The 27784-nt window shown below is 39.2% G+C and overlaps 1 protein-coding gene across 6 annotated transcripts in view; it reads left to right on the top strand.

Annotated features, from left to right (window-relative positions):
• Positions 1-27784, top strand: part of UBP1 (upstream binding protein 1) — a 53228-nt gene that overhangs the window by 1074 nt on the left and 24370 nt on the right. For 3 of the 6 annotated variants that reach the window (XM_082754960.1, XM_082754959.1, XM_082754962.1), the window contains exons 2-3: positions 8241-8354; positions 23061-23212. In XM_082754960.1, coding sequence (XP_082611086.1) covers positions 8241-8354; positions 23061-23212 — 266 coding nt within the window. Of the gene's footprint in view, positions 1-8240; positions 8355-13841; positions 14430-21861; positions 21953-23060; positions 23213-27784 lie in introns of those variants that run through there. The other 3 variants (XM_082754964.1, XM_082754961.1, XM_082754963.1) reach the window with 3 other exon arrangements.

The raw sequence follows: 27784 nt of genomic DNA, 5'->3' as shown, positions 1-27784 counted from the left end.
ATGGTAAGAGAGAAAATAGTAGTGCCAAGGATGATGATCTATACTAGGCTAAAATTCTCTCTACCTCTTCAGTGAGCTGCTGCGTATAGCACCCAGTAGAAGAACTATCTACAAGATTTTTTTTTTTCCCCAAATGATGACTTAATGCATATTCAAAACTCTATTCTTCAACACGAAGCCAAATATTATAAGAAACTAATTATACACTTTATTTGCTAGGTACCCTGAAAAACAAAACTGAATAAAAATTGTCAGATGCTTGTAGTTACACAAAAGATTGTTTTCACTTAAGATTGAAGTGAATCTGATAGAAAAAGCTGAGATGTTGTTAAAGAAGCAGTGCCATTGCAGAGATTTATTTGGAGGAAAAGTTATAGAAATATATGTGAAGAGCGGGGAAAAAAAAGAGACTGTTGTAAGTCATCACTAGCCCTTTTTAACACCTACACCAAGAAGATAGCATCTCCTCTTTCTTTCCTCTGTTATGTGTAACATTTCTTGTTGTTTTCTACTGTTTAATTGCATTGTGTATTTATAGTTCTATGCTTACCATTGTGCATATACTGGCAATAAAATGTACATAACATTACTTAAAAAAAAAAAAAAAAAAAAAAAACAACAATGTATACATTCTGGTTTTCTGTTTCATTTGATCACACGCTATAAGAAAGATTATAAAGGTGACAGAAACAAGATTGGTTTTAAAACAATAATCTTCGTGTTTTGTGTGTCCAAATGATGTTCTTTTAGATACTCTGTTAGTAAATTGACTTAGCATTTGAGAATATGGTGTGAATATAGGTATGCTAGACAAAAATGGTTTTTGGAAGTTGCATATTATCTTTAATGGACACCATGTTTCCTTCATTTCAGCAGGCTTCTTGTTTACTATTTCATTTATTTGTACACTATTGCATTGCTTGCATTTTATTTTTTTAATATGTCACATATTTTTAGTTAAAGATCTTGTAGTTTACATTTTGATTACACATCAGAACATTTAAAAAAAAAAACGCACACATTCTAAGTTTAATAGTTCCATATATTATTCCTGCTTTTTCTATAGGTATTATTTATTTCAAATGATCATTTCACAATGACTTTGCTCTGTCATCTTTTTGAAGATGTTATTTCATACTGAAAAATAAGTTTATCGAAACATACCATATATATTCTGGATGAACATAACTTTTTATCTGTAAAAAAAAATGTTGGTAAGAAAGAAATGTTTTTTTCCCCTATGACTGAAAAATTTTGTTCCAGGGGGAGGAGAGGAGATATTTTCACAAAGTTTGTCCCTCAGTTGTGCTTCTAAGACATCTTTAAACGTTCTAAGTGTGATATCCCATGTACTGAAAATCTAAATGCAATATATTTAAATGAATATTTTAGTTACAATACAACTAGTTCTGTTTCCAACAAAGATGGGACCGCTGTATGTGGATAGAACGTGTTTGTATTACATGAAGCCAGAAGAATTTGCAACAAAATGTTCTCCACTGCGGCCAGTTACCAGATTCACCGCATTGTTTTTTGCCTTCATTTCCTATACCCCAAATAGACAATAGCTCAATTAACATTGAGCTATGATTAGTCATACCTTATGTTTGTACTGGAGGTGGTTTATCTTAAAAAAAAAAAAAAAAAAAAAAAAAAAAAGGCATAAAGACCTGTGAAAAAATTAGGACAATTAGTATTGTTCTTTTTCAAAAAGGCTGTCTTAATATTCTGTAATGATAGATCATTGCAGTGGTTTGCATACTGAAATGTGATTCTTAAAGGGTGGTTTCAGGCTTAAAAAAAAAAAAAAAAAAAAGGAAAGAAAACTATATGCAGAATCAGGATAGGAAATGCACGTCTTGAATGTCTTGGACTTGGATGTCATTTGCTTTAGATAATTTTGGGTAACATCTGTTCAGCTGAAATTGGGATAGTAAATGTAAATTGGAAGAGAATTGATCATGTAAATTTTCCTGAGTTTGGTTGCTTGTTTGTTTTTAAAGATAAAGACTGGAACAGATTGAGTCATGTTTATTATTTGTGGTCTGAGTTCCAGAGTGAAAAGAACACACACTTTTATCCTTAAAGACTTGCACATTCTTAGCATCTTCTATGAATGTTTAAATGTTCGAGTAAATTCACAAACTCATCAATGTAGAAAGTGTGTAGAGATTCAAGGCTTGACGTGCTCACAGTTAATTGTCAGCAAAAGAATTCAGATTTTGAATATATCATTGTCCCTTTGAAAATAATCATAAAAGATAAAATGAGGAATAAATGTGAATTATGCTACAGGTAATCCCTCTGACGGGTTAGAAAGTATGGTTTGGTTGGCTGTGCTAGGCTGAGATTTAGCAAACAGAAGCATAGAATACAGTAAAAATAAGATGAGGATAGATAGGCAGTTTGGGAACGGGAGGATTATCTGGAGAAATAAAACATGCTTTTTCCCAACTGAACTGGTAAACTGATTAGTATTAGTATTCATACTATGTTCTCTAAAGAAAACTTCTTACTTTGTTCCCATCTGAATTTTGTAATCATGCCTTCTGCATTTGTAGAAGCATGTGCTTTTAAGTATGTATCTTATATGACAAATATTCTCTTAAGTGAATCTTTGTTGTTAGAACATGGATGGTTTTCAGTAATTTGGGAAGTTTGGGAAGTTGTGGTAGTCTGGCAAGTACAAAAAAAAAAAAAGAACTTAATTTGCCTTTTTTCTATACATCTTGTTTACCCATGTATACTGAAATATTTTAAGACCTCGGGGTTCCCAGACTCTGCAGCTTGGGTTACCCCCAACTATTGAAGTTGCTTCATTTATCAATAGGATTTTAGGGTAATGAGCATGTTTACTTAGAACTTACATACTATGGCTCAGACACAATCACAACTTAATTTGTAAATGGCTGTTAAACAGTAACTCTTGGAAACTTTGAAATGCTATTTGGCAAGCAGTCTTGAATAACATGACTTCTATCAAAAATAAAATTAATGATGTATTTTAAGTAGATGCAAGTGATCCTAATAAAGCATATTTTGAGGGAGTAAGATTGAGAATAATGCTGGGTAGAGATATATGGAAAATACCTTTCTTCAGTGGAAAAAACAGCATTATCTACATGAAATATCGAGATGTGTTACTATCGTCAGGAGGTAGAAGGGTAATTAAACTTTATATTAGGCATCAAAGATTCGTAAGTCTTTCATTTTATTTTGCTTCCTTTTCTAGATCTTGCTTTTATCCACCAACAGAAATCTTCGTACCTCCATAAACTCCTACTGAAATCAGTACTCCAGTCAGCTCTGTTAACTGTGTCAAGATCAGTTCAAAGGTTGCCCCTGTCTTGCCAAGGAGGATATATACCAGTAAAAACAAAAATGTACATGTACATCAGGCAGCGGACAGACATCAAAAGTCAACTAGACTGATTAGTAGGTATTCCCTCACAATCTGTTCATCTCTGTCTGTTGCAGACAAATCAGACTGGGGAATGATCTCAGACTGGTTCTCTGGCAGCATTCTGGGATCAGAAACTTATGCCAGAGATGTTGGCTAAGGTCAACGTCCCAGGCCTTGAGTGACCCCCTTTATGGGGGGTGAGGACGACTAAAAAAAGACATCTAGTATCTAGTTTATTAAGTATCTAGTATATATCTTTATACTATATGTATTTAGATATTTATATATACTAGATATTTATATCTAGTACGTGCTAAAATATCAGGGAAGATGAGGAAAAAACAATTTTAACTTGATTTAAATAGTTGAAATACATGTCTGTGTCTGGGGGGGAACTGGATATGTCTGTTTCAATTGAAGATTTGCATGTTTTAAATTGCTTGTAGCACACTGCTAGAAAACATTAGACCTGGCTGGGTACCACAGATTCCTCAGGTATAAGGGATCCTTTCCATTAGGAATTAGAAGGAGCTGAACCATCTCTTCTGTACATGGTGTCAGATCACGTAGCAAGCTGGCATTGCCACAGCAGTCTTCAAATCCAAATACTAGTATTTCAAGCAGAACTAAAAGTCATCACTTGACAGCAAAAACTTTATTGAAAAAAAGATCCTCAGAATATATCCGTAGTCTGTGAGATTACAATGTTTTATGTGGTGCTGAATTGAATTTTTTCATGCAGTGTTGTCTGTGGAATATTTTTTTACTTGCCAAAAACAAATGTCAAGGAGGACATTCTGCGTATGTAAACAATTTTAATAAAATTGTCATTTGCTGTAGTTCGCAGAAGGGTAGTCACAAAGTTAAGTGAGGATACTGATTGCTCTATATATTAAAAAAAAAAAAAAAAAAAAGATTACTAAGGCATCATTTGATTTGCTACTTAGATGTCAATTTGGATGCTGCTCATGGAAAAATCCAATAAAACTTTTCAGGCACCGTATGTTGAAGTACTTAGCACAGATACACCTGTTAGTAAAACATTAGCCTCCCCACCTCAAATTTCAGCTTGGACCGTGCATGCTATACACAAGCCTTGAAGCAAGAGATGTTTTAAATAAATAGTCTCTTGTTGTTTGTGTATACAATGCTCCTTTGCTGAAACCTGCTTAGTACTTATGGGGCAGATTATAAACCAAGAAACAAAAATAACCCCTTAACAATAAACAGTACAGTGCTAAAAACTCACCTTATTTGTCCCCAAACTTGCACAACTAGGTAACTACATACCTTTATGTCTAGAGGTTAGTCAAGGGCAGCAGGTGTGGGTGTGGGGAATACACAGTACTTCACAAAGCAAAATGTCGGAATTGAATACAATGTGGGAAGTTAGCCTGATGTAAAAAAAATGAAGTTATACTGTAGTTGAAATTTTATCCCCATATACTGCTTGCAAGGAAGATCAGTCAAAATACAAGACCATGAAGTACTAATTGCTGAGTGGATTTTTTTTTAATGTTTAATTTCAGTTTTAATAGTAATGTTTTCTTAACACTTTCTGCATGCTCTGTCTAGTGCTTTCCTTACAAGGAACTCAAAGCTTCTATGAGTGAAGAATCAAGCCCCTTGCCAACCCATAGTAGGGGGAGAAAAGCAAATTTTCTACAAAAGAGGAAGGTAACCTGGTGAAATATACCTTGATTTGAGCCAGGTATTCTGAATTCCAGGCACTGTGTAGTATGCGTGATGTCACACTGCTGTGTTAGCGTGTGTTTATGTATTTTATATTTCAAGCTACAAATGCCTGCAATTGAATTGATGAAGAGGGACTCAGAAAGATGTCTTAAAAGATATGGTGGGATAGATAGTTTCAGGAAGTTGAGCTTCTTTGCAATGGCAAATGCCTACCTCCACCCAAGCCATCTTTCCTGATAAAATGTTTAAGTTGTATTTGTTGATGACCAAGAATTGAGGAAACGATGACTTTTGTGTTTCCAAAGTTGGAGGATGGTAGTGGCTTCTGCAAAGTAGGAGAAACTTGCAACAGTCACCTTTTAAACTGTGACGTGCCTACTTGTGCAACTGCCATAACAACCATAAAGCCTTTTAAATATTAGAATATGCAACTCCAATTAAATGGATTGGTGTAGCTGTCACCCTGCTGAATTAGCAACGTGGTTTTACATGACAGTCCACAAGCTTCAGTCTTGCTTTGCCTCTATGCCATCAGGAGCCGTGGTTGCAGTGGGGTACAATGGCCAGTAGTGGCAGCCACACAAAAGTTTGAAATAGTTTGCACACCACGAGGGGTACCCTTAACACAGGCCTTGAACTTCCACGTTTTAGAAGAAGCAGGGCCTTAGAAACTAAGCTGGACACAATACATATGATCAGAATAGTCTTCATCATCACACCCTCTACTAATAAATACCTCTTCTCCTTGAGACAGCAGCTTCTTTAGATAGAAGCAGTGGCTCAGTTATTTTTAGTCAGTATAAGCATAACTCTTGAAAAATCAAATGAAGCTGACACTAAATGGGCACATTTGTTGTGATGCTCCTATTTTGTTTTTTCTGATTAAGCTCCTGCTCACTATCTGCCCTCAGACAGGCTAAACCCAGGCCTGCAGCCTAATCTGCACCTGCCAGCCTGGACTCCCATTACAGCATTAGTTATTTTCAGCCACAACAGGCTGTCTTGAGGTCAGTACAGATCTAGGACTTCTGATATGTCGTGTTAGTGTTATTATTTGTGTTTCCACCTGCATTTTGCTAAACTGACATCTGTCAAAAAAAGCAACAGACTAATTTTGGGGGGATAAAGTGCCTGATGATTCAAAGCCACACGTGCCCTTTGGGGTACAGTTAGAAGTGGGAGCCACCCTGCTACGGACTCAAAGTCTTTCAAGATAAGGAGAACTTCTGTTAGTACTCTTTCCTTTCAAGAGAAATACAAGTCACAGAACAAAACAGGTGCCCTCTTGTGAGAGGTCATGGGAAGCTCACAACATCCCCAATGGAAGATTGTGAATGTTTCTGGAATGTGTAATCCTTACTAATAATCAGTGCAAAGGGAAAATGAGGCTTCCAAATAAAATGTGCTGTACGCATGTAACACACAGTGATTGTGTTTTACAACTTGATGATAGATGAAGCAAACCGAATACCAGGATATCTACTGTTTCTGAAATCAAATTTAATTATTAGAAAATGCAGAAGCAATCAGTGAAAACAGGAGTTTGTGCAGCCCTTTATACTTGTTCAAAGATGCTCGTTCACACACAGAGTTGTAAGTGGAAAAACTAACCTTGAAAATATTTATCCAGCTCTCATCCTTGCTGGAGCAAAGATCAGCTCATGTATGCAAGTGCAACTGTGTCCTGAGAGCCCTCCTTGAGGTACCTTCATTCCTCATGGAGAACAATCTCAAAATCACCAAACCAGCAGTCACAATTCTTGTCATCTTTTCTAGACAGTATCACATGTGATTGTTTCTTTCTCTTCCTGTATTTACAGTTCCTCTTTTATTGTTATTCTTGTGTTTGCATCATGTTTGCATTGTTTGATGTTGAATAAAAACGGTAAGGTAAAAGGGGGAACTGCCTCGTTATGAAAAAACAAAGAACTATCACCAAAAAGAGGAAAAACATAACTTATTTGTCTGAAGTATTTTGACTGCTGTTTATTGCTAGCACTCTAAAAATTCCTTTTATTTTTTTCCCCAGAGCCTTGCTCCTTGTTATACTAATTTTCATATTGGAGTGTTTTCACAATATTGCAATAACTTCTTGAAGTATCTTTTATAGAATGAACTGCAGTGACCGAGCAATGCTTGGGGGGAGGGGGGGGGAGGAGGAGGAGATATTAAAAAAAATAAAATAAAATAAAATAACGGCAAACTATTCCTATTTTTCAATAGTCCTTTCTATTTCAAGCAGAGTGGGCTCCCTCTGCAGGTAACTATTCAGCTGAGTTTTTTGGATGTGTGCCCTCAACTCTGAGTGCTAAAGTCTTAGCAGGATCAGTACTATTTTGTTTGTTTTAAAGTTCATACTACCATCCTAGCTGCAATCCTGGGCAAGCAAATGGCCCTGAGACATGGGTGCACCAAGCAGCTGGTTTGCATCTGAATATGATTTTTCCTCAGAGTGCGTGTGTGGCTGGGGGCATGAGGGGGAGTTGTAGTAAGTATTTTCCTTGCAGTTTGACAGTGTTCTGTTGGTTTTTTATTTTGTATTTTTAATGACAATAAAATAACTGTAAGGTATACTATGTTGTAATCTGGCACTTGAACAGATGTACAGAATGAAAAGGTAAAAGGGATACAGTCTAAACAGGGGTGCAAAACTATTTTGCTTGTCTTAAAGACATCAATGCATATTCCCCCTCCTTTTTTTTTTTTTGCTCCAGTCATGCCTACACACATTCTGTTTTTTGTGTGCTTCAAGTGGACTGTGTGTAGGGAAAGCTGTCTGCCTCTCTGGGGCAGCAGTGCTGCGGAATTGCTCTTTCTCCTGGCTCTGTCATGTGCAGTTCTGCACAGTGATGGTGTGGGAGAGGAGAGGAGAGAAAGGGCAATGCTGGTCAAGTCTGGGCTGCACCTGACATCACACCAGCTGGTAATAAAGCCCTGCAGCTGAGCAGCAGCTGACAAGGCAGTAAGGCTGAGGAGCAGGAGAGGAGGTGGGAACCAGGCAAGACTTTAGCTGTTTGCCTCTTCTGGAGAGGGTGACACCTGCAAACTTGGTGGCAGAGGCTAAATATAAAGGTGTGAGAGGAACCAACTGCAACTTTAATTTGAATGTGTGTGTTTATTTTCTCTTTTCCCATCACTGCAGTGACCATCTCTTTGAGCACAACGCCTCATCTCATCCCAAAATGCTTTTCTGGCACAACCAGCCTGAACATTATCACCATCACCAGTATCCCACCAGTAACAGCAGCTACCTGCGGTAAGAAAAAAATGATTGGGGATGACTTTAATGATAATAATTGAAATGGTCTAACACACAATAACGTAGACTACAGAGCCTTTGCTAATTCACAGGTTCAAGCCTTCTAACAGAGTTGGTGGTCACAGACCCACTGACAAAAGGTTGTGCAGTGGAGTCACCACAGTGGAGATTTGCTTTACTGCATTTTCATTATCTTCACAACTCTGCCACCATAAGTATGTGCAACAAAATGTGTTCATGTGATATTCATAAATGTGTTAAATGTTTCTCTTTCAAATTTTGTTTGTAGTCTAAAGGTAAAACTCTGTATGAAGTCATACAGACTTATTGACACCTTGGTGGTTCGTATCTATGTTGAAAAATGCATTTTGTCTATTGAAGCTGCATATCGATATGCAGGATCAGGAATACGGGCCACTTCTAGTCTCAGGCCAGATACACTGGTTGAACACTTTGCATTGAAATTCTGATGCAATATATAGCTTATTGCATCAGCATATCCCTATGAACTTACTTCACCTCTTCATGACTAAAATATCTGTGTACACTATTCAAAATTTTTCATATAATTAAAATGATTACGCTTTGACAAGAGATACATAGATTCCAGATTACCTTGATGTTAATTGAGTTTCAATTTATAACACTCTCTGTATTAAACTTTAGCTTATTACTTTTCCACTAATTACAATGTGTGTAAACATGATAGTGTTTAATAATACATGTATATTTTGATATGGGTATTTACTTGTTGGTAGTCTCATGCCTAGTACCATACTTGTTGGTAGTCTCACGCCTAGTACCATATCACGATATTACTTCTGGTCTTGTAGAATTGTTGAGGAGCATGCTTTTGTCAGAAATATGCCAAATTTTGTTTTAAAAATGCAAGGAAATTAAGTGATACCTGGGTTCTGATAACCAAAAATGTTAAACTAATGACATTTTTCAGTGGAATTTTACCTCATCAGTCCATTTCAATGGAAGGGTCAGGGTGATGTGAAATTTGGATTGGCTAACACAAATATGTAGCAAACATAGTGCTGTTTCTATTGACTCGGACAGTAAACCAGACATGAAGAATAGGTGCAGGAGTTTCCTGACAGAGTCCTGCTTGCAGGTGACATGAATAGCTCTGCAAAAGGAGCCAAATAGCAAGGGTAAGTGAGGACTTCCACGCACAGCTCCATTCCCACTCCCTTCTTCAGTGCTGTTCAGCACAGAGGAGGTGTCTCCTCTTGCTTTTGTTTCCGAACCTCATTCACTTAGGGCCCATTTTCACTGTGTCCTTGTCTGTCTTTGCTGCTACCCCTGTATTTGCTTCTGTTGCCCACCACCACGCTTATCTCAAGATCTGCCATTCCAAGTCCCTTTGAAGTTACTCTTCCCACACACATTTGAACTGTAGGTTTGGGTGGCAGTGTGCATCTGTGTTTTGTATTGAAATACAACATAGGGAGGGATACTTCCATAAATTATGGGTTGCGTATAGTAGCTAAGAAGATTAGCCCTCGAGGCTGATGACCTTAAGCAGAATGGATAAAAACCTGTTTAGGCACTAGGTTTCAATCTGGCCATAACCATAAAGTTGTTTGGTTCCATCACATCCTTTGCCATGCTGTGGTCCCACATCTGGACATCAGTAAAGTTTACTCAGAAAGTGCAATTGACTTGAGCTGAGCATGCTGGTCAGTATTAGTGGAGAGCAGATGAAGAAAGGGGCATCTCAGGATCCCTTCTTCCCCCTTCTGCCTTCTCCCATATCCCAGTAATAAAACCATTCTTGAGACACATCTACGCAGATATATTTGCATAACCAGGTTCCTACTGTATGCGCCTACCCTCTGTTATATCAGTTCTTCAAGTACAATTGGTGGGTGTGGGCTCAGGGTATCTTCCTATCAAGCCCTTCCTGGGAATATAGTTGGAAGAGTTTTTTGAGGAAGCTCATTTGTGTTAAGAAAGAGATTTGCTCTGAAGTCACAAGTCCTGCTGAAATGGTGATAGGGATGTGTAGAAATGGAATGGGAAGGCGACACGGAATATCACTTATGAGAAGTCAGGCTTCTGGATTTAACTTGCTTGAAGGGTTACATAAGCAATTTGAGATCTCAGAATGCTTAAGTCTTGTTTTAGACCATTTCACTAGGCATGGGAAAAGGTTTGTATGATGTTTATGCAGGCAAAGCTTGGGAAGGAATCAGGAGGAAAAAACTATTATTTTATAAGGTATACAGAGTCTTCCGTTCCACAACCTCTGCTCTCAGCCTTACTGATGAGCATACGTTTATGAGTAAGGCACAAATTCTGCAATCTAATCCTCAAAAAATGTTCAGGTGCCTAACTTGTGAGACTCCACGTGGGGTTTATATTGCTTGAGTTGCAGAATAGGAATTTTATGTGACAACTTAATTTTCCCAGTCAGGACTGATTATTGCTTATGAAGAAAAAGAATAATTTTACTTTGGCAATAGGCATCTGTTTTCTTTATTTGCTTGGACTTCAAGATATCTTGAACTCTCCTTACCCTCAATATAAGGCCAATATAAATGTTTTGGAAAAAATTATTCTGAAAGTGAAATTATGGGAAGAGTAACAGAAAGATTAGGATTAAGAAAAAGCTATGGAAGCAGCTACCATTCATACTACAATATGCAGAATGTCAACTGTAGGCGTTAAAAAATCACAAGACTAGTTAGCTAGTTAAAGTGAAATGAATAGAAAAAATGTTTTTGAGGTTTTTGTTTGTACTTGCTATCCATCTAAAGATATTTTAAACTGTTTTGCCAAAAGCTGAGAAGGCTGCATGGTAATTACACAGAGATTTAGATTGGGTACCTGAGCTGATTTGCACTGTAGGTACAACTCTGTACACTGGAGTTGGTTAGATCTGGCTGGGAAGTGGTGCTTGTATGCATGGTTGATCCTCAGCAGATGATCTGAGAAAGGGACTGAGCCAGGAACCTGCCCCAAAGAAATCAAACACATCAAAGGCCTGTACTTTAAAAGCAACAAAACCCGCAAACATAGACTGAAAACCTCCAGTGAAAACTTGCAAATAATCCAGGGATAGACATAATGCTAAAGAAAATAATGTTTGCATTACAATAACCATCATTTAATTGAACAAGTTACTTTACATCCTAAAATAACAAATGATAACAGAAATATTAACACTCGGCTTATTATGGGCAAACTTTTGAAGGCTGAACTGCAAGAGAATGGGTCTTACTGTATCTGCTCATGTTATCTTCAGTAGAGATTGGAATTTGTGACAGAAGAAACCAACACCTATTAAAAAAAAATCATATAAATTTATGTCTTCTAACTACTATGTAGCTTAATTACATTACTATGTAATGTAAGTAGATAAACCACTTTTGCTACGCATAAGTCAAACTGGATCTGGTTTATCTGGTCTTGGATTTTGCTCTTAACTTATCTCTAACCATCAGAAGCAGAAAGTTCACTGCTCTCAGTTTTCTGCAAACTCCCAATATCTTTTGTATCACTTAGAAAAGTAGGCTTTGGTGTTATGTATGCCACCTTTGATTTTACAACCCATGTTATGTCTAGAAATGTCTGCCTAAGGTAAGGTTTGAGGTCTCAATTAAAAGTCTAATTCTTCAGTGATAGGAATTTAAGCTAACTTGTACCACAACTGTTGCATGCTGAATAGCAACTGCCAGTTTGGTAATTTAAGAGTCACTGGAATTAGTAATGCTATTTTTGGCCTGTTACCCATCTTCAGAAATAAATAAAATAAATCCATCACAGAAATAATTGCTGAATTTTTGCCAGGCTTAAGAGAGGTATTTTGCCAGCAATATTTTCAGTATTTTCAATTCTGACTAAAAGTTGTAGTAGCTTGGTAGTTATTGCCTATGTTAGAGACTTGGGCACCCGCTCGTGCCCTTCTCATAAATGTACCTTTTTTGAATGTCCTTCTTACGTGCAGACAAACTGTTTATCTATCCAGAGGCAGGCAAGGAACACTTAAATCAATTACAGCAGGAAAAATACCAGTACCATTTTCATAGAATCAGGGAATCATTAAGGTTAGAAAAGATCTCTAATATCGTCAAGTCTAACCTTTAACCCAGCGCTGCCAAGTCCACCACTAAACCATGTCCCTCAGCAGCACATCTACACAGTTCTTGAAGACCTCCAGGGATAGTGACTCAACCACTTCCCTGGGTAGCCTGTTCCAATGCCTCACAACCCTTTCTGTAAATAAAAATTTCCAAATATACAACCTCAACCTCCGCTGGCACAACTTGAGGCCATTTCCTCTTACCTTATTGCTTGGCACTTGGGAAAAGAGACTGACACCCATGCCACTACAGCTTTCTTTGAGGTAATTCTCTGCAGAAACTGGTAGTTTAATCTTAAGTTACCAATCTCTTTAGAAAGCATAAATAATGGACTGCATGTTTCTCTTTATCTTTGAGGCTGTCATATAAATATTTTGAATAACAGCTAACATTTTATTGCTAGTGAAACTAGGGTCTCCCTATCTTGTAGCTTTAAAAAAAAAAAAAAGGCAATTTTACTTGCAGCATGTTCCTATGTGATCAAAATGTAATTTATAGTCTCTAAACTTTTATAGTCTTTTATAGTCTCTAAACTTTTCTATACTTTGCTTGCTAGGTGAATCATTTGAATGAAATGTCTCATAACATTAATTACATAATCCCCTGAATTATTAAAATATGATTTTTTTTTTTGTAGAGGATCTAGTTATGGGTTAGGATTAAGTTACAGGTTATTCACCCTATTAGCACCCTTCATTGGACCAAGTATTTTAGGATCAGAGGGAACATGATTAAAGTATAACCCACTAGCCTGTCCTGTTCTTCCTTGCATCCCTCCTTGTATTCTCCAACTGCTAGGCAATATAACTGTAATTATTTATCTATAGCTTAGCTGTCTCTTGGATCATTTCCTTGGAGGATATAAAGTAATTAGAAAAGAAGCATAAAATAAAGGTATTTTATTTTTACAAAATAGATTTATATTATAGAAAGAGAAATTCAATGCTACTTGAACACACTAGGCTTTAACTTGTTTCAGCCTGTTAAAAGAGAGAAAACCAGCCTCTTACTGCATCTGGAAACCTACAAACGGGATTTAAGTCCAAGGATACGGGCCATGAACCAAGTTAAAGGCCCGAGGGTAACCAAAACCCAACGCTTGGCAGTGCGCACGTTGCAGGCACTGCGCTAACAGCCTCACGCAGCCCCGCGGGCGCGTCCAGCCCCTCAGGCTAACGGCCGCCCTGTCGCCACTTCCTGCCCGCTCCCCTTTCCCTCTTCAGCAGCACTCTCCCAGCCAGCCTCTCTCCGCGCAGCGTGGAGGGCGGGGCTTCGCATCCGAGGCCCCGCCCCCCAGGAAGCCTCCCCCAGGGTTGGCTGCACCGCCCTTCTCCCCTCTCCTCCCTCTTCCGATTGGCCGAGAGCCGGTCAGTGGGCGGTGCCGGGCGGAGGGGAGGTGAGGCCGTTCCCCGCGGCGCCGGCCGCCATGTTGTCGTGAGCGGCGGGCGCAGCGTGAGGTGGAGGAAGCGGAGGCAGGGGGCGGCGCGGGGGCAGCCGTTCCTGGTCGGGTGGCGGCGGCGGCAGCAGCAGCAGCAGAGCGGGGGCCTCCCCGCCGCCGCCGCCTCCTTCTCCCTGCCCGCTGAATGATGCGGCGCGAGGCGCCGCTCAGCTGGCTCGGGGCTCGAGCGGCGGCGAGCAGCGGCGAGGCGGAGGAGGAGGAGGAGGAGGAAGAAGCGGCGGCGGCCGGCGGCCCCCCAGCCCCTCCGGGGATGCTGATGGGGCCCCCTAGGGGCTGAGCCCCGTCCCCCCGCGCTGCCGCTGCCAGTTGCGGGTGCCCCCTTCCCGCGTCCCCTCTTTTCCCTTCCCTCTCCCGCCGTGCCCCGGCGGCCCCTCCCCGTCCGGCCCCTCCCGCGGGGCGGCGGAAGATGGCGTGGGTGCTGAAGATGGACGAGGCGATCGAGTCCGGGCTGGTGCACGACTTCGACGCCAGCCTCTCCGGCATCGGGCAGGAGCTGGGAGCCGGCGCCTACAGCATGAGGTACGGCAAGGGAGGGGAGGGGAGGGGTGCCGTGCCGTGCCGTGCCGTGCCGTGCCGCCCGCCCCTCTCCCGCCTCGCCCGCCCTGTGGCGGCCCTTCCGGTCCCCTCCCTAATTCTGCATTTTATTTTTTTATTTTTGTTTTATTTTTCGCTCCCCGGCGAGCGGGCACATGGCGAAGGGAGGCTCTGGTATGCTCCGTCTGCAGCCCAGGGCCTCTGCTGCGGCTTCCCCGGTGTGCTGTCAGCCTGCCTGCCGCCTGCACGCGGCATCCTTCCTACCTGCACCTGCCCGCCTGGACCTCCTGTGCTAGAAAATTGTCCTCCTGCACCTAACAAACACAATCCGGTTCATAACAAACAGTAGCCATTTTCTGTCAGATGTCTTTAAAAAGTTATTTCACGAACAAGCAAATACTGCTTGTTAGTAGGGTTGTAATACAATTGTACTTTCATCACTCTCCATATTTACGTATAGATTGGGTCTTTAGTGGCCTCCTTTCGTGTTTTTTTTTTTTTCTTTTTTTCCCACAATGTAGCTCTTTCTGTTCTTAATCACCTTGACGGTATTTTCACCTCAATTGTTTTCCAGCTTTTGCAATAAAAGTGTTTAAATAGTCTTCGGGTGTGCTTTTTCAAAGTTAAGATAAAATTGTACTTAGAAATAAGTACGTTTTACCTCAGTTACAGGCAAAGCGTTCAGATTCTTAAGTGACTTCTTAGTGCAAAGAGAGAAACTACTTTTGAGATTTACGATTTGTGGGAATTGTTTTACTCTATGGTCTTTTGATAGTTGCTCAGTGTTTAGTGATTGCTTAGTCTCTAATAGAGATATGTAAAATGCTGGCAGTTAATAGTTTTCACGGCCATATGGAAGGTGTGTTTTCTCTCAGGATTTCCTGAATCTTGAAGGCCACCATGAGTTGCAGCTAGCAGGTATGTTTTAAGGAAATGCTTCTCAGGTGAAGTGCTGTATCTGCAAGATGCTTGTTTTAAGTTATAAATCGGGGTTTCACTTGAACAGAAGCGAGGACTAATTTTCCTAGCTTTTGGGATTGTGAACTCAGTAGGCCTGCTTGAGATATATAAGCATATTCTTAATTGAAAATACCCTTGAGAATATGTCAATTCAAAGAACAAAGTGATTTATCTCTTTTAGTGAGGGTATTCATGATTTTATATTCAGTTCATCTGGACTATTATTTTATTTCTGTCTCATTTCTCTTTCTCAAGTGAACATTCATCCCACAAAGTGGTGTGCTGGCTGGGTTTTGCAGGCTGCATGGCGAGTGGCTGGATGCTTTGAACATTTGGCTTCTGGTTTATCTTTTCCTCATGCAAACAGTATTTGATAATTCATACTCTTGTGTTTGAGAAGCATGCTTTATTCTTTACCATGGTCCAGTTCTTTCTAGGATGTTTTAGAGTAGAAATTCTTAGTTTTGAATGGGAAGGCTTATTAAAGACTTCCCTTTCTGTTTGTAGACTGCATTTCTCCCCCCAGTGATGCACACTGTTCGGTTTCTTGAAACTTTGAACATTTTAATCTTTGTTGTTGTTGTATAGATTGTTTATATCATACTTTTCACAGTGGGTAGCAGTCCTAAGCTTTATTATTATTATTATTATTTATTATTATTTATTATTATCATTATTTTAGTTGATTGTACTTTCCCATTTGGATACTTTGCATTACCACAAGAAGAGTTCTAGCACTTAGAAGTAGCTCACAAAAAAAACAATGTTGGGTAAGCAAAGCTGTAAATTGGCATTAAACTTGACATTGCACACTTTGAATTTTTGACAAGGCACGTGCAAGTGTTCTGGGAACGTGTACTAACAAGGCAACTTCAATTTTTGAATGCATAACTAAAGGGGTGACCTAATTGATTGCAATTAGTGTTTGCTGGACTCGAAGTGATTTCAGCAAGTGAATTTAGTTACTTTATGTGCTGTATATAGTTCTACTTAAGGGAAATCATGGCCTGTTTACTTGGTGGTGATGGCAGGCTGGGAAACTAAGAGGAGTGGCGTAACATGGAGAGTGAAGATACTCCTCTGCTGCTGTTCTGGGTGCCAGTGGAAACTAATTACTTGTTACTTACTTGCTAAAATGTGATAGAAAAGTGTTTTCCTAAGAATACTGAGAGGTCCCATAGCTATATGGCCCAGCATTTTTTAAGGAGCACTTGCATGTGACCCATTAACATATTTAGGGTGTATGTAATGTAGCTGATGTTTCCTTGAGTTGTCAGCTGTGCCCTGAGGTAGAATATTTGATGTTATTCCTGTTTTTTTTTGTTTGTTTTTTTTTTTTTTTTTTCCATATTGAGAAAACTGCTCATGTCCATTGATCAGTAGTTGCAGATTTCTGTAAAGGAAGCTGACAGGACCAAATTCCTCAGAAGATTCATCTTTAAATAGTAACCAGCATTTCTTTACAATCTTGAAACCCAGTTTTTCTGCTTTCTCTTATAACATCTTTTCAGGCAATGAGAAACTGCCTATAAACAGGAATTTCAGTGCAAATTAGAATAGTTATTGTCAGATGTATCAAGTACCCCCCCACACACACACAAAAAAAAAAAAAGGCACCTACATAGACCTATAGTACTTTAACCTCAATGAGTTTTGAGTATTGCTGTTAACTCAGGTTGATAATGATGCTGATGTATAGAATTAGGACTCTGACAGTGATTTCTTACAGATCTGGCATAATATGCATGACCAAAGACAGTATCTTCATAATGCAGAAAGAATTATGTAATTTTGGGGACCGCTCATTTTTGCTATGAGCTATTAAAAATGCAAGCTGTTTCACTGACAAGGTAACTTTGAGGAGCCACATTGCCTTTTCTCTAGCAAAATTCCATATTTTGTATAATTAATGATTTTATTAATGAATGAATTAAGTTAAATGAATATTCATATGAGGACAAGTACCTTAGTATTTGTGAATTAATTTTCATGTACAATCTGGAAGCTTAGTATATGGCTTTCTTTAAGTGCTTGCAGTTGCAGTGGTATTTCTAATGTTGAAATTAAGGCCTGTCCTTGGGGAAGTTGATTATTTTCAGAAGTAGCTATTCTGGTATATTATTTCTGGATTAAAAACCAAAGCTTATTAAGTGAAATAAAAGAAGATAACTCTCATACAAAAGGTTAATACATTTTAAAATCCAGACAGTCCTCCATTTTTGGAGAGTCAGGTCTGTGTGACTTTACTGCTTCCTCTGAAAGCTTGGCATGTCTTTGGAGAATTGAGCCGGCTGTGGCTTTGGCTGGAAAGAAGGAAACCTTACTGCAGTTGGTCTTCTTGTCTCACTGTGCTGTGGAGAGCTGCCTGTGGGCTTCAGTGGTACGGCAACTTTGTGCATCAGCTGTCCTCCAAAGCTGAAGCTAAAGCAACTGTTAAGGCTGCCTGCCCAGCATTCAGGGAACCATTGTCTTACAGCTCCTGGTTTTGCTGTCAAGTGAAGAAGAAAAGGTATTGTCTTCATCTTACAATTTTGGGGTCCCTGACATCCTTTTCTTGACTTACGTTTAACAAGACTGGGTCACAACAGTTACTGTCTTTAATGTATTGTCATTGTGCAAAAAAAATAAAAAATGGAGTTATGTCATTCGTGCCCTGTTTTCCTTGTGGCTGCTGTTATTTTCTGACAGGATGACTGTTTTTGCTTTCCTTAACACCACCCACTCTTCTGAGACTCTGCCATGGGTTATATATTCCTTTTTAAAAAGTAGAACTTAAGGTAACTTGAAAGGGGTTTTTATTTTTCTCAAATGTAAGCATTATTTCTGCATAATAAATTTAAAAGCTACCTTTGTACTAGTCTCGACTACTTTAATGTGTTCCACTGTAGAAAAATTAAGTTTTACTGACCTGTGGACTCTAAAATAAAATTCCATGTGCTGGTTGGATTTGGAGCCAGATCGTATGTGCAGACACAAGTACGTAAATACCTGTCTGGAAATAGGCGTTTGGGGAAAAGGAAAATCCCCAAACCTCCTGCCTTTCTTACTACGCATAAAGCATGGTTGCACTTAGTTCAGTGGCCATGTTGAAAGGTAAACCTCATGTTCTACATCACTGGCATTGATCCCCCTCTCCAATTAGATGCGTGAATACATTTCCAAAGGTCAAGGAAGACTTACATAGCTGTATTCTGTGTACACCTCCCATGATGTGGGATGGAGAGCAGGGCAGCAGGTTTACCATCACTTAGGCTTTTTGGATTATTCCAGTTTAGCAATCCCTATACGACAGTTGCCTGACTCCCTGTGTTGGAGGAGTGGATGGAGAACCAAGGATTTGTGACTGTAAGCAAATGCTATTACACCTTTTCCTTGGTCCTGTCATGAGTTTAGGAATACGGAGGTTTTGGTGGTGGAATTTTGGTGTGTGTGTTTTTCTTTTGCCAGGCCTGCCATAAATTGAGGCCTTTAACCAGTTCGCATTAGGATGGTTTGTGGGATTCCCAGGCTCGGCATTACATTTACACCTGTTTTCTAGTTCATCTTGCATTACTTCAGAGAAGGCTATTTCCCAGCAGCTCCTTCTGGTGGTCTCATCTCATGTTGAGCTTGCTTATGTGGACACAGGGAAAGTGTTAGGAAGTATCAACTCTTTACGTTTTCCTATTGCTTGTTCCAACACCTTAACAGTGTAGAGCATAACTCCAAATCCTAACTTCAATTCAAATCCTGTTCAAGAAGCATTTTTCCCAAGGTATTTGCCCTTGTAAACCATGGTTTAAATTTTCAAAAGACCTGCGTGTTCTTGGATGGTTGAGTACTCTCACACCCAGAAGTATACAACCCAGAAGGGCAGATAAGGCAATGATTGATGGAGTGTCACTTTGACTTTTGATGACATGCCAGTTCCTGGTTTTGTAAGGACAGGAGGTTCTTCATTTATTTTATGACCATGTTACCAGTAGGCAAGTTCTTTTCGTAATGCTTCAGAGAAAGTGCTCTGAAGAGGGGTTTGAATTTGGAAGAAAGGTGATCTTGTGGTTGAAGAAGACATTTCACAAACATGGGAAGGAGTTAACTCGTATTTTTTGTTGTCTTTCTGGACTTCACTCATGTAGGCTATTTAAAATAGGGTAGCTTAACACATGTGCTCCATCTAACTGGATGCTGGGGTTCAAGTTGTAACCTGCACCTTGCTTCCTATTGTATGCCTTCCTGCTACTCTTCTAGAAGTCGTTCACTTACGCACTTCTGTAGCACAGATAGTTAAACAGATAGTTAAATTGGGTGTTGCAGATGTGTTTACAGCATACTTTTGTTGTATAATGAAGATTGTTTCTGTTTTGGGGGAGGAAAGAATGCTTTCACGTGGTTTCCTACTCTGAATTGTGAGTGTGCTTGACATCAATTCTTCAAGTGCGCAATGAATTCTTGTTGTAGAAAACATTTGTCACAATGAAATTTAGATGGTCTCTATGTGAGTTACCATAAGGATAAGCAGCAAGGTTTTTCGGCCTTCAAGAGCTGGGAGCCATGCAGTTTGTGTTCCAGTGTTTCTCAGTGCTGCGTGCTTACAATGATTTCCCAGGTTAGCACAGACATTAGCTGATTTCATTGCTCCTGTTACTAAACATGAGGAAGGAATTGGACTTAACCCATTGTGCCTGCCCTCAAGTCACACAGGATAGGACAGGGGGTTCTCCACACCAAGATTTTTATCACCTTGTTTCTTCTAGCGTTGGTTGTGTAGCTGTGTGTTGGGTTGTGCTATGAACTGACAGAGATCCCTACGTAAAAGCCCTGCAGAATATTTTGAGGGGAAAGGGTGGGGAGGGTGCACGCTATGCAGCAGGAATTTGTTGTGCTGGCTTTGCCCAAAAAACCCTGCACTGGTGAACCTTAGGCTCCTGGGTATGGAACAGAGCTGGTCACATTTGGGTACCATAAAACTGTGACTGAAGGGTAGACAGAGCAGTTGTTCCGTAGCAGCTTCACTGCTGAAGGTCAGAAAGATTTCTCAGTACTTTTGTTAAGAGGAATTAATGGTTTGAAATCAACACGTTTACTTATCACTGACACATCTAAAACCTCAATTTGAAATACTTTATGAATACCTTACTGACTCTCTTTAATTGCCTGCAGGTTTTATCTGTTTTCAGATGGGAACACATTTAAGTGACACTGCCATGCCATTCTTTGCATGAACAAACCTTAAATGTTAATTAAATGATGTTCAAGTAAAGATTTCTAAGAAATAGTTTTGAATTGCAATGGTTCCTCTTTTTATTTGGAATGTACTGGTACCTAGAAGACTGTTTCTTTTATCAGAAAAAATATGTGGTTTCATGTGGGAAAATCCATGAAGATTCTTAGAATGCACAAGGCAAATATTATATTTGCCTTCTGGAGCTTTTTTTTTTTTTTTTTTTTTGAATGGTAGCTTTTAAGAATGTGCATTGTGCTCTCTACGGCTAAATTGTAGGGTTGAGGAGCTGGATATGTTCTTTCCCCTGCAGTAGCAGTTAGTCATTACCACTTTGTGTGTATTAGACAAAGCAGGTTTAAAGTTGACTAAATTTGTCTTTTTTTGTTGGCTTCAAGTGCCTTAAGTTGTTAATTTAACAACTTCATAAACCACTACACACATTTTAAGATAGACCAGATGTATTTCTGTCGGTAAACCTTTGGTGGAAAATGAAGGCTTGAAAGATATTTTTCATAAATAGATGAGACTTTTAATTTTACATGTTACATGAAAACAAGTACTGCAGAAAGTAGTAAAGGACTAAGGGTTATTTATTTGGTGAGATGCTTTGCATATCTGCTTTATTGCACTTCTACTCTTCTGTGTGTATTTTAAACATTGTATTTGTTGCCATGTTCTTTCAGTTTTAGAGTTCCTCTTAAAAACATCAACCAGTGTTCTGGGTGCTGAAGTGTGTCACAGGCAAAGCCTCCTAAGGCTGTCCCAAGTCCTGTCTTGGGACATCGCTTCTCTCTGAGGAGGAATGGCCTGTCGCAGTGCTCCCTCTTGCATTGGGCTGCCCTTCTGACTGGCAAGAAGGCCTGAAGCACCTGGGTGGTTCTTAGTCATCCTCAAGTAGTAGTGAAGTTTTCTGTCCTACCTCTGTATGTGTGGCTACTTTTGTCTATATAAACAGATTATTTTCTTTTATATATTATACTCTCTGTATACATATAGGAGAGTTCTATTATATGGGTGTTTCTTATCCTCCTTTATTGCTAGTTAAGAAATACAGCCTCTTCAGGGTTCCAGTCTGGGAACCTGGCATCACCAGTGACTATGGTATGGTCCAGCAGGGCTCTTGTGCTTTTGGGACAGCTTCCTGCCTTCATGCTTGTTTGTAGCATCTCCTGTGGTTCCCTCCTAGTGGAAAGGAACCCATGAGGATGTCTTTTTTTTTTTTTTTTTTTTTTTTTTTTCTTTCAATTCTAGTTATTACTTTTGGGAGAGACTGTGAAGCCTGTACAAGATAAAGACAAACTTCTTAGACTTGTTCACCATTCAGAAGTGTTTCCTCTTTCAGGTCAGTGTAGCTTCTTCCAGATCCCAGGGTAGTGGTGTATGATGTGGCTGGGCTTTACCTCACTGCATGTGGCATGTGCTCTGAAAGAAATGTTGGGGTGCCCCAGCTGCACTTCTAATACCTCATATTTATTAAGGCCAAGACTATACTATAGTCGTCTTTGATACAAATGTATTGGCTGGAATTTCACTTCTTAAGATTGATTATTATACTGATACTTTCTGAGTCTCCAGGTATGAGTTGAAAATCGAGAGCGATTGCAGAATTCCCTTCCTATAAAACAACCCGAGTTTGTTTTATCTCTGTGATAAATGGAAAGGAAGTAAACAGAAAAAGTACCTTTAGATTAAAACTGAGCAAGTGAGGTTGCGTGAGAAATCTTACTTCAGTTTAGAAACTAATTTTCAGAGAAGATTTAATGGAGCTGCATATACGAATTTCATCATGAACAAAAATTCCATGCTAGAACACTGTCATGGAGTAGAACGCACTAATGTCTGAGGTTTTATTTTTGATATTTTACTGTTTACAAGGAAGACAAAACAGCAGCCTGGATTGCTCTTTTAACCTCAGAAACTTTGCAGATTGAAAGTTTTGCCGGTCTCATTTTCTGAAATAAGTGAAGCAGATCTTGGTGTATGCTCCCTGTAACTTATGTTTTGTGAATCTGCTTAATCATTCTCAATATGATAAGATCTAATAACAACTAAGATTGAAAAAATATTCAGTGTCAACAGAATTCATACATTAAATAAAATTATACGAAATAGGGAGAAGAATTTTCAGTATAATTTACTTCAGGGAAAATATTTCAAAGGAGAAAGTACATGCATTGCTCTCAACTATGTGTACGTCAGGCAAGCTTGCATGTATAGACAGGTGAAAAGTTAGAAATAAACTTTTTTACAGTGGAGACAGGAACTAAAGATAAAACTTTCAGAGGTTCAGCACAACTGTATTTATTGTCTACTTAGATCATAGAGCATTGTTTATGTGTTCTAACCTAAAACATTAGAAGAAGGTAAGTCACTTTTTTTTTTTTTTTTTTTTTAACTTCAGGCAAAGCAGGGCCAACGGTCTCACAGAGTTATTTCTTTTTTCTTTTCAGTGATGTTTTGGCACTGCCTATTTTCAAACAGGAGGATTCCAGCCTTCCTCCAGAAAATGAGACCAAACATCCACCCTTCCAGTATGTTATGTGTGCTGCGACATCTCCAGCAGTAAAATTATATGATGAAACTCTTACATACTTGAATCAAGGTTGGTATGCGTATGTTGCAGGAATAGCTACAGTGAAAGCAGCTTATGATACAAATCTTAAAACTAGGTTTGTTTCATATCTTGAAAAAATGAGTTTGGATATCTTGTTTACTCATCTTGTTTTGTCCATGTGGCACATTCATAGCTATAGTTGATCATTATTCTGTTCATATAGGCTGTTTCATTTTTTTATGTTCTGTGTCTTCCCTGCTTCATCCTCTTCTCCCCAGCCCCTCAGTAAAATCAAACAAACATAACTTATTTTTAGGAGTATACGACTTCTCAAACCTAGGTAAGACAACACAAAAACTTCAGGTAGTAATAATTACTTAAAACACAGAACCAATTTTGCATTCCTGTTTAAACTTAAATAATAATAAATTAATTGGATGACATTTGCATATCGTGTTTTTCTGATGTTTTTTCCACTCAAACGCCCTCAAAAGTCACAGTAAATGCTCATATGTCAATTCCTAAACAAAAAGTTTTGTGTAACAGAGGCCATTGTGATCTCTCTCAAATTAGCTGTGGATGCCTGCCCAGAACAGTCTCATGTTTGAAAAAAAAAAAAAAAAAATGCAAGTGCATGTACCTTTGTGGTTACCTTTGCTGTTCATGTGTATTATGCTTTTGTCTGTATACATTTATCAGAATTAAGCAGATAAATATCTCATGTGAGTTTTACTCTTTTTTTTTTTTTCCCTCTTAGCCTGTGGCTGACTTGCATGAAAAATGTTTCTTCTACAGATAGCCCTGACTGCTGAATAAAATAATCTGAATGTAGCCATTGCTATATGATAATACCTCCCTTGCCTCTGGAAATGTCCTTGCACTGAAGTCCTAAGCTGAGTCAGCTAGTGTTTTGAACTCAACTCTGATTCATTTCACATTTTTTTCACATTTTATGGACTATACTGATGGGCTCTGTATACTCTTCCCTACCTACCCCAGCTCTAATGCTGTAGGTTCATTGTTTCTATGGTTTTGGTTTTGCTTTTTCTTTTCTTTGTGTACTTGGACCCAAAAATCTCTTAATAGACAGCACTATAATTAGAAGTTCTGCAGCACAGTTTTTATTATTATTATTATTATTATTATTACTACTACTATTACTATTACTATTATTACTATTACTATTATTATTATTATTACTATTCATACAAAACTTATACCTCCTATCCTGTTACATTTTGCTACAATTAATCTTTTAGTTCTTCTGTAGTTCTCTGAGCAGTGTACAGCCTTATTATGCAGTTTAAGAGGACAGGTTAAAATATGTAGTGGTGAATTTTCACTAGTTTTGGTGAGATTTAACTCAATTGCTTAACTAGATTACAGAATGTGTGTATTTTACCTGTGTATTTTTGATAATATAGCCTTTTTGCTCAAGTTGAAATGTTACTACTAGTAGTGTGAATGTCTGATGATGCATTACTAGTGCCTGAAAATGTTGAACTGTGTACTGGGCCCCTTAAATCTATGAAGGCAGGATTGTATGTAATTTGATGGTGACAAGGAATTATTGTGAGCTTTCCACGTGAATAAAGTTGCCAAGTGCTTCATCTTGTAGCAGCCAATCCATCTAAATATGCTTTAAACATTACTTGATTTGTCTCCTAATGAGAGGATTGTAAGTTTGTTAGGCTGTTAATAGTTTGTTGCAAACCTTATGATTGCAATTTGTTTAGTCAGGTTTACCTTATTTTTTGTCACTTCTTGTACCCTGCATCCTCCATTTAGGAAAAAACAGTGCAATTGCAGCACTATGCTGGACCAGCAAGATGCTTTGCACTATTTACAAAACTTTCAAGTTTTGTATCTGTAGAGATATTCTTTGTTTCTTTCAGTGTCAGGATCCAACCTCCCTGACCAAACACAGAGCTTCAAGGTCAGCTCAGTCTGCTGCAGAACCAGCACAAGATGGCAAGCTGATGAATCTTTTTTATTTGTTTGTTTTTTTAAAAAAAGGTGTTATCTGGCTTCTGAGAAGAGCTTGCTATTTAAGTAGCGCTGTCTGAAATAACTGTAATTGTTTCATCAGGCCTTGAAAATCTCTTCTAATATAAAGGTTTCTTTTGCAAAGTTCTTTTGCTGTTTTTCAGTGTCCTAGGTAACTTCTTGTGATGTTGAAAAATAAAGGCATCGGTATATCCTTTTTCAAAATAAATTCGGAAACAAGCACTTATCCAACTTCTCTTTTGTGCCAATACTTCAGATAGAAAGACAAATACTTCTGCTGCCTAGATTGTTTTTTTTTTTTTTTTCTAACAGTTTCTCTCTTAGCTGTTAGTACAAGCCCTAAGTACTAAAATATTAATCATGGGATAGTTTTGAGAGATTATATCTTTCACACTGACTTCAGTGTGAAATAGGGATCTGAATAGTTCTGGTCATATTTTGTAGTTTACATTACTCCGAGTTATACTGATACAGATGTCAGTGTAATAAGTTGGATTAAATCATCTAGAAAAGGAGTGATTTTAATCCTGGTCACCTCACTTTTCTGTTTTCTAGTTCAGCCCCATTATCAGACAGTCTCTTGCTTAAATCATTTTCAAGAGGATTGTGAGTAGGAGGAGTACCATAGAGACCTGATAGCCTCTTCAACTTCATCAGCAGTTGTCTTAGTGTATTCTGATTGGGAATTCCAGAGGCAAAGGGAATGTTTGTCCTGTCTGTTAAGATAAGACATTTCCTAACGGAATACTTAGGTAAGCTCTGATTTTACCCTCTGCCAGTAAGAATTTTAATTGGAATAGCTAATAATAGAATAGCTAAAAATAGAATATTTTAAGCGATTAGGTTTTCAGTTAAAGCTGATTCTAGAAGTTCAGATCTTGGAGTGATGATGGGTGGTTGCTCAGGGGTTTGCAGGGTTCTTATTAACTAAGACTTGTTAAATGAGTCTGTGGAGAATATGTTTTGTAGGTGTTAGGTCAGTATTCTAAGCTGGCTGCTGTTATGCTAGATGTGTGTATCCTCAAAGAGCTGGAGTGGCGTGGAAGAGAATTGTTGTTAAAGGGGAAGTGTGTAGGTAAGGAGAGCTCTAGCTACGAATGATGGGAGAGGGAAAGTTACAAGCAGCTCTGTGAGGGAGTGATGTACAGTGTTGATGAGCAAAGTGCCTGGAGTGATGTGAGTAAAAGGGAACAAAAAAATGAACAAAACAAGGCTGTCATAAACAGGGTATTTGCAGTATTTCTCCAGTATCTGCATGGAGAAAGGAAATGTTTACAAAGCACAGTTATGGGGAAACCCCAAACCCTTTCTGGAAAATTGGCATGGTAGGATGCCTTTCTGAAGTGCATGGGCACTAATGCGTGCAGCAGATGTGATGATTAGAAATCTTTGTGCAATTTTAGGGCTATGATCCTGTTGGGATCACAGAGACAGGGTAGGATGGCTTGTAATGCAACGATACACACTCTTTAGGAAAGACAGGGCAGAGAGGTGAGAAGATGCTGTTTCCATTTATGTGGAGGAATAACTGGAATGCCTGAAGAATGGGGACAGGTGATGAGCCACCTGAGAGTTTATGGATAAGGATAAACATCAGACATTGTAGTGAGTGCCTGCTACAGGCCACCTGAGCAGGAGGAACAAGTAGATGAGGCCCTCTGTAGCACCCAGAAGTAGTCTTATGTTCACAGGCCTGGATCCTCATGAGGGACTTCAACCAACCTGGTATCTTTCTGCTTGAGGGCACAGCAGGGCATAACAATCCAGGAGGTTCCTGGAGAACATCAATAACAACTTAGTGATACAAGTGACAGACAAGCTAGTAAGGGGAGGTGCTCAGCTAAGAGCTCATACTCACAATAAGGAAGGGCTTGTTGAGGATGCCAAGGTTGAAGGTAAACTTGGCTGCAGTGACCCTGGGATGGTGGAGTTCAGGATCCTGAGAGGAGCAGAGTAGAAAGCAAGATCACATCACTGGACTTCAGAAGAGCAGAGTTGGGCCTCTTCAAGGATCGTCTTGGTAGAGTTCCATGGGATAAGGCCTTGGAGGAAACAGGGGGTCAAGAAAGCCAGTTCATGTGCAAGGGTCATTACCTCCCACCTCAATAGCAGTCAATCCCAACATGCAGGAAGTCAGGCAAAAAGGCCAGGAGGCCTGCATGGATGAACAAGGAGCTCCTGGCCAAACTCAAACATGAAAAGGAAGTATACAGCAGGTGGGAACAGGAACGGGTAACCTAGGAGGAATACAGAGACGCTGTCTGAGCATGCAGGGATGAAGTTGAGGAAAGCTTAATCCCAGCTGGAATTCAGTCTGGGCAGTAATGACAAAGGCAACAAGAAGAGCTGCTGTATGTGGCAAAAGGAAGACTAGAGAAAACAGAAAAAAATGAAGGACAGGGGCCCTGTTGACATAAGACGTGGAAATAGAAGACATGGCCAATATTGGGTCCATTCCTGTCTAACATCTTCATTAATGACTTGGATGCTGGGGCAGAGTTCACCCTCAGTGGGTTTTCAGGTGACACAAACTGGGAGGAGTGGCTGATATACCAGAAGATCATGCTGCCATCCAGAGGCATCTCGTCAGGCTGGAAAAACAGGCTGACAGCA

This window comes from Aythya marila (assembly GCF_965140915.1).
Source record: "Aythya marila genome assembly, chromosome: 2".
In the NCBI taxonomy this organism is placed as follows: Eukaryota; Metazoa; Chordata; class Aves; order Anseriformes; family Anatidae; genus Aythya; species Aythya marila.
The sequence above is the reverse complement of the archived record's forward strand: the minus strand, read 5'-3'. Positions and strand labels throughout refer to the sequence as shown.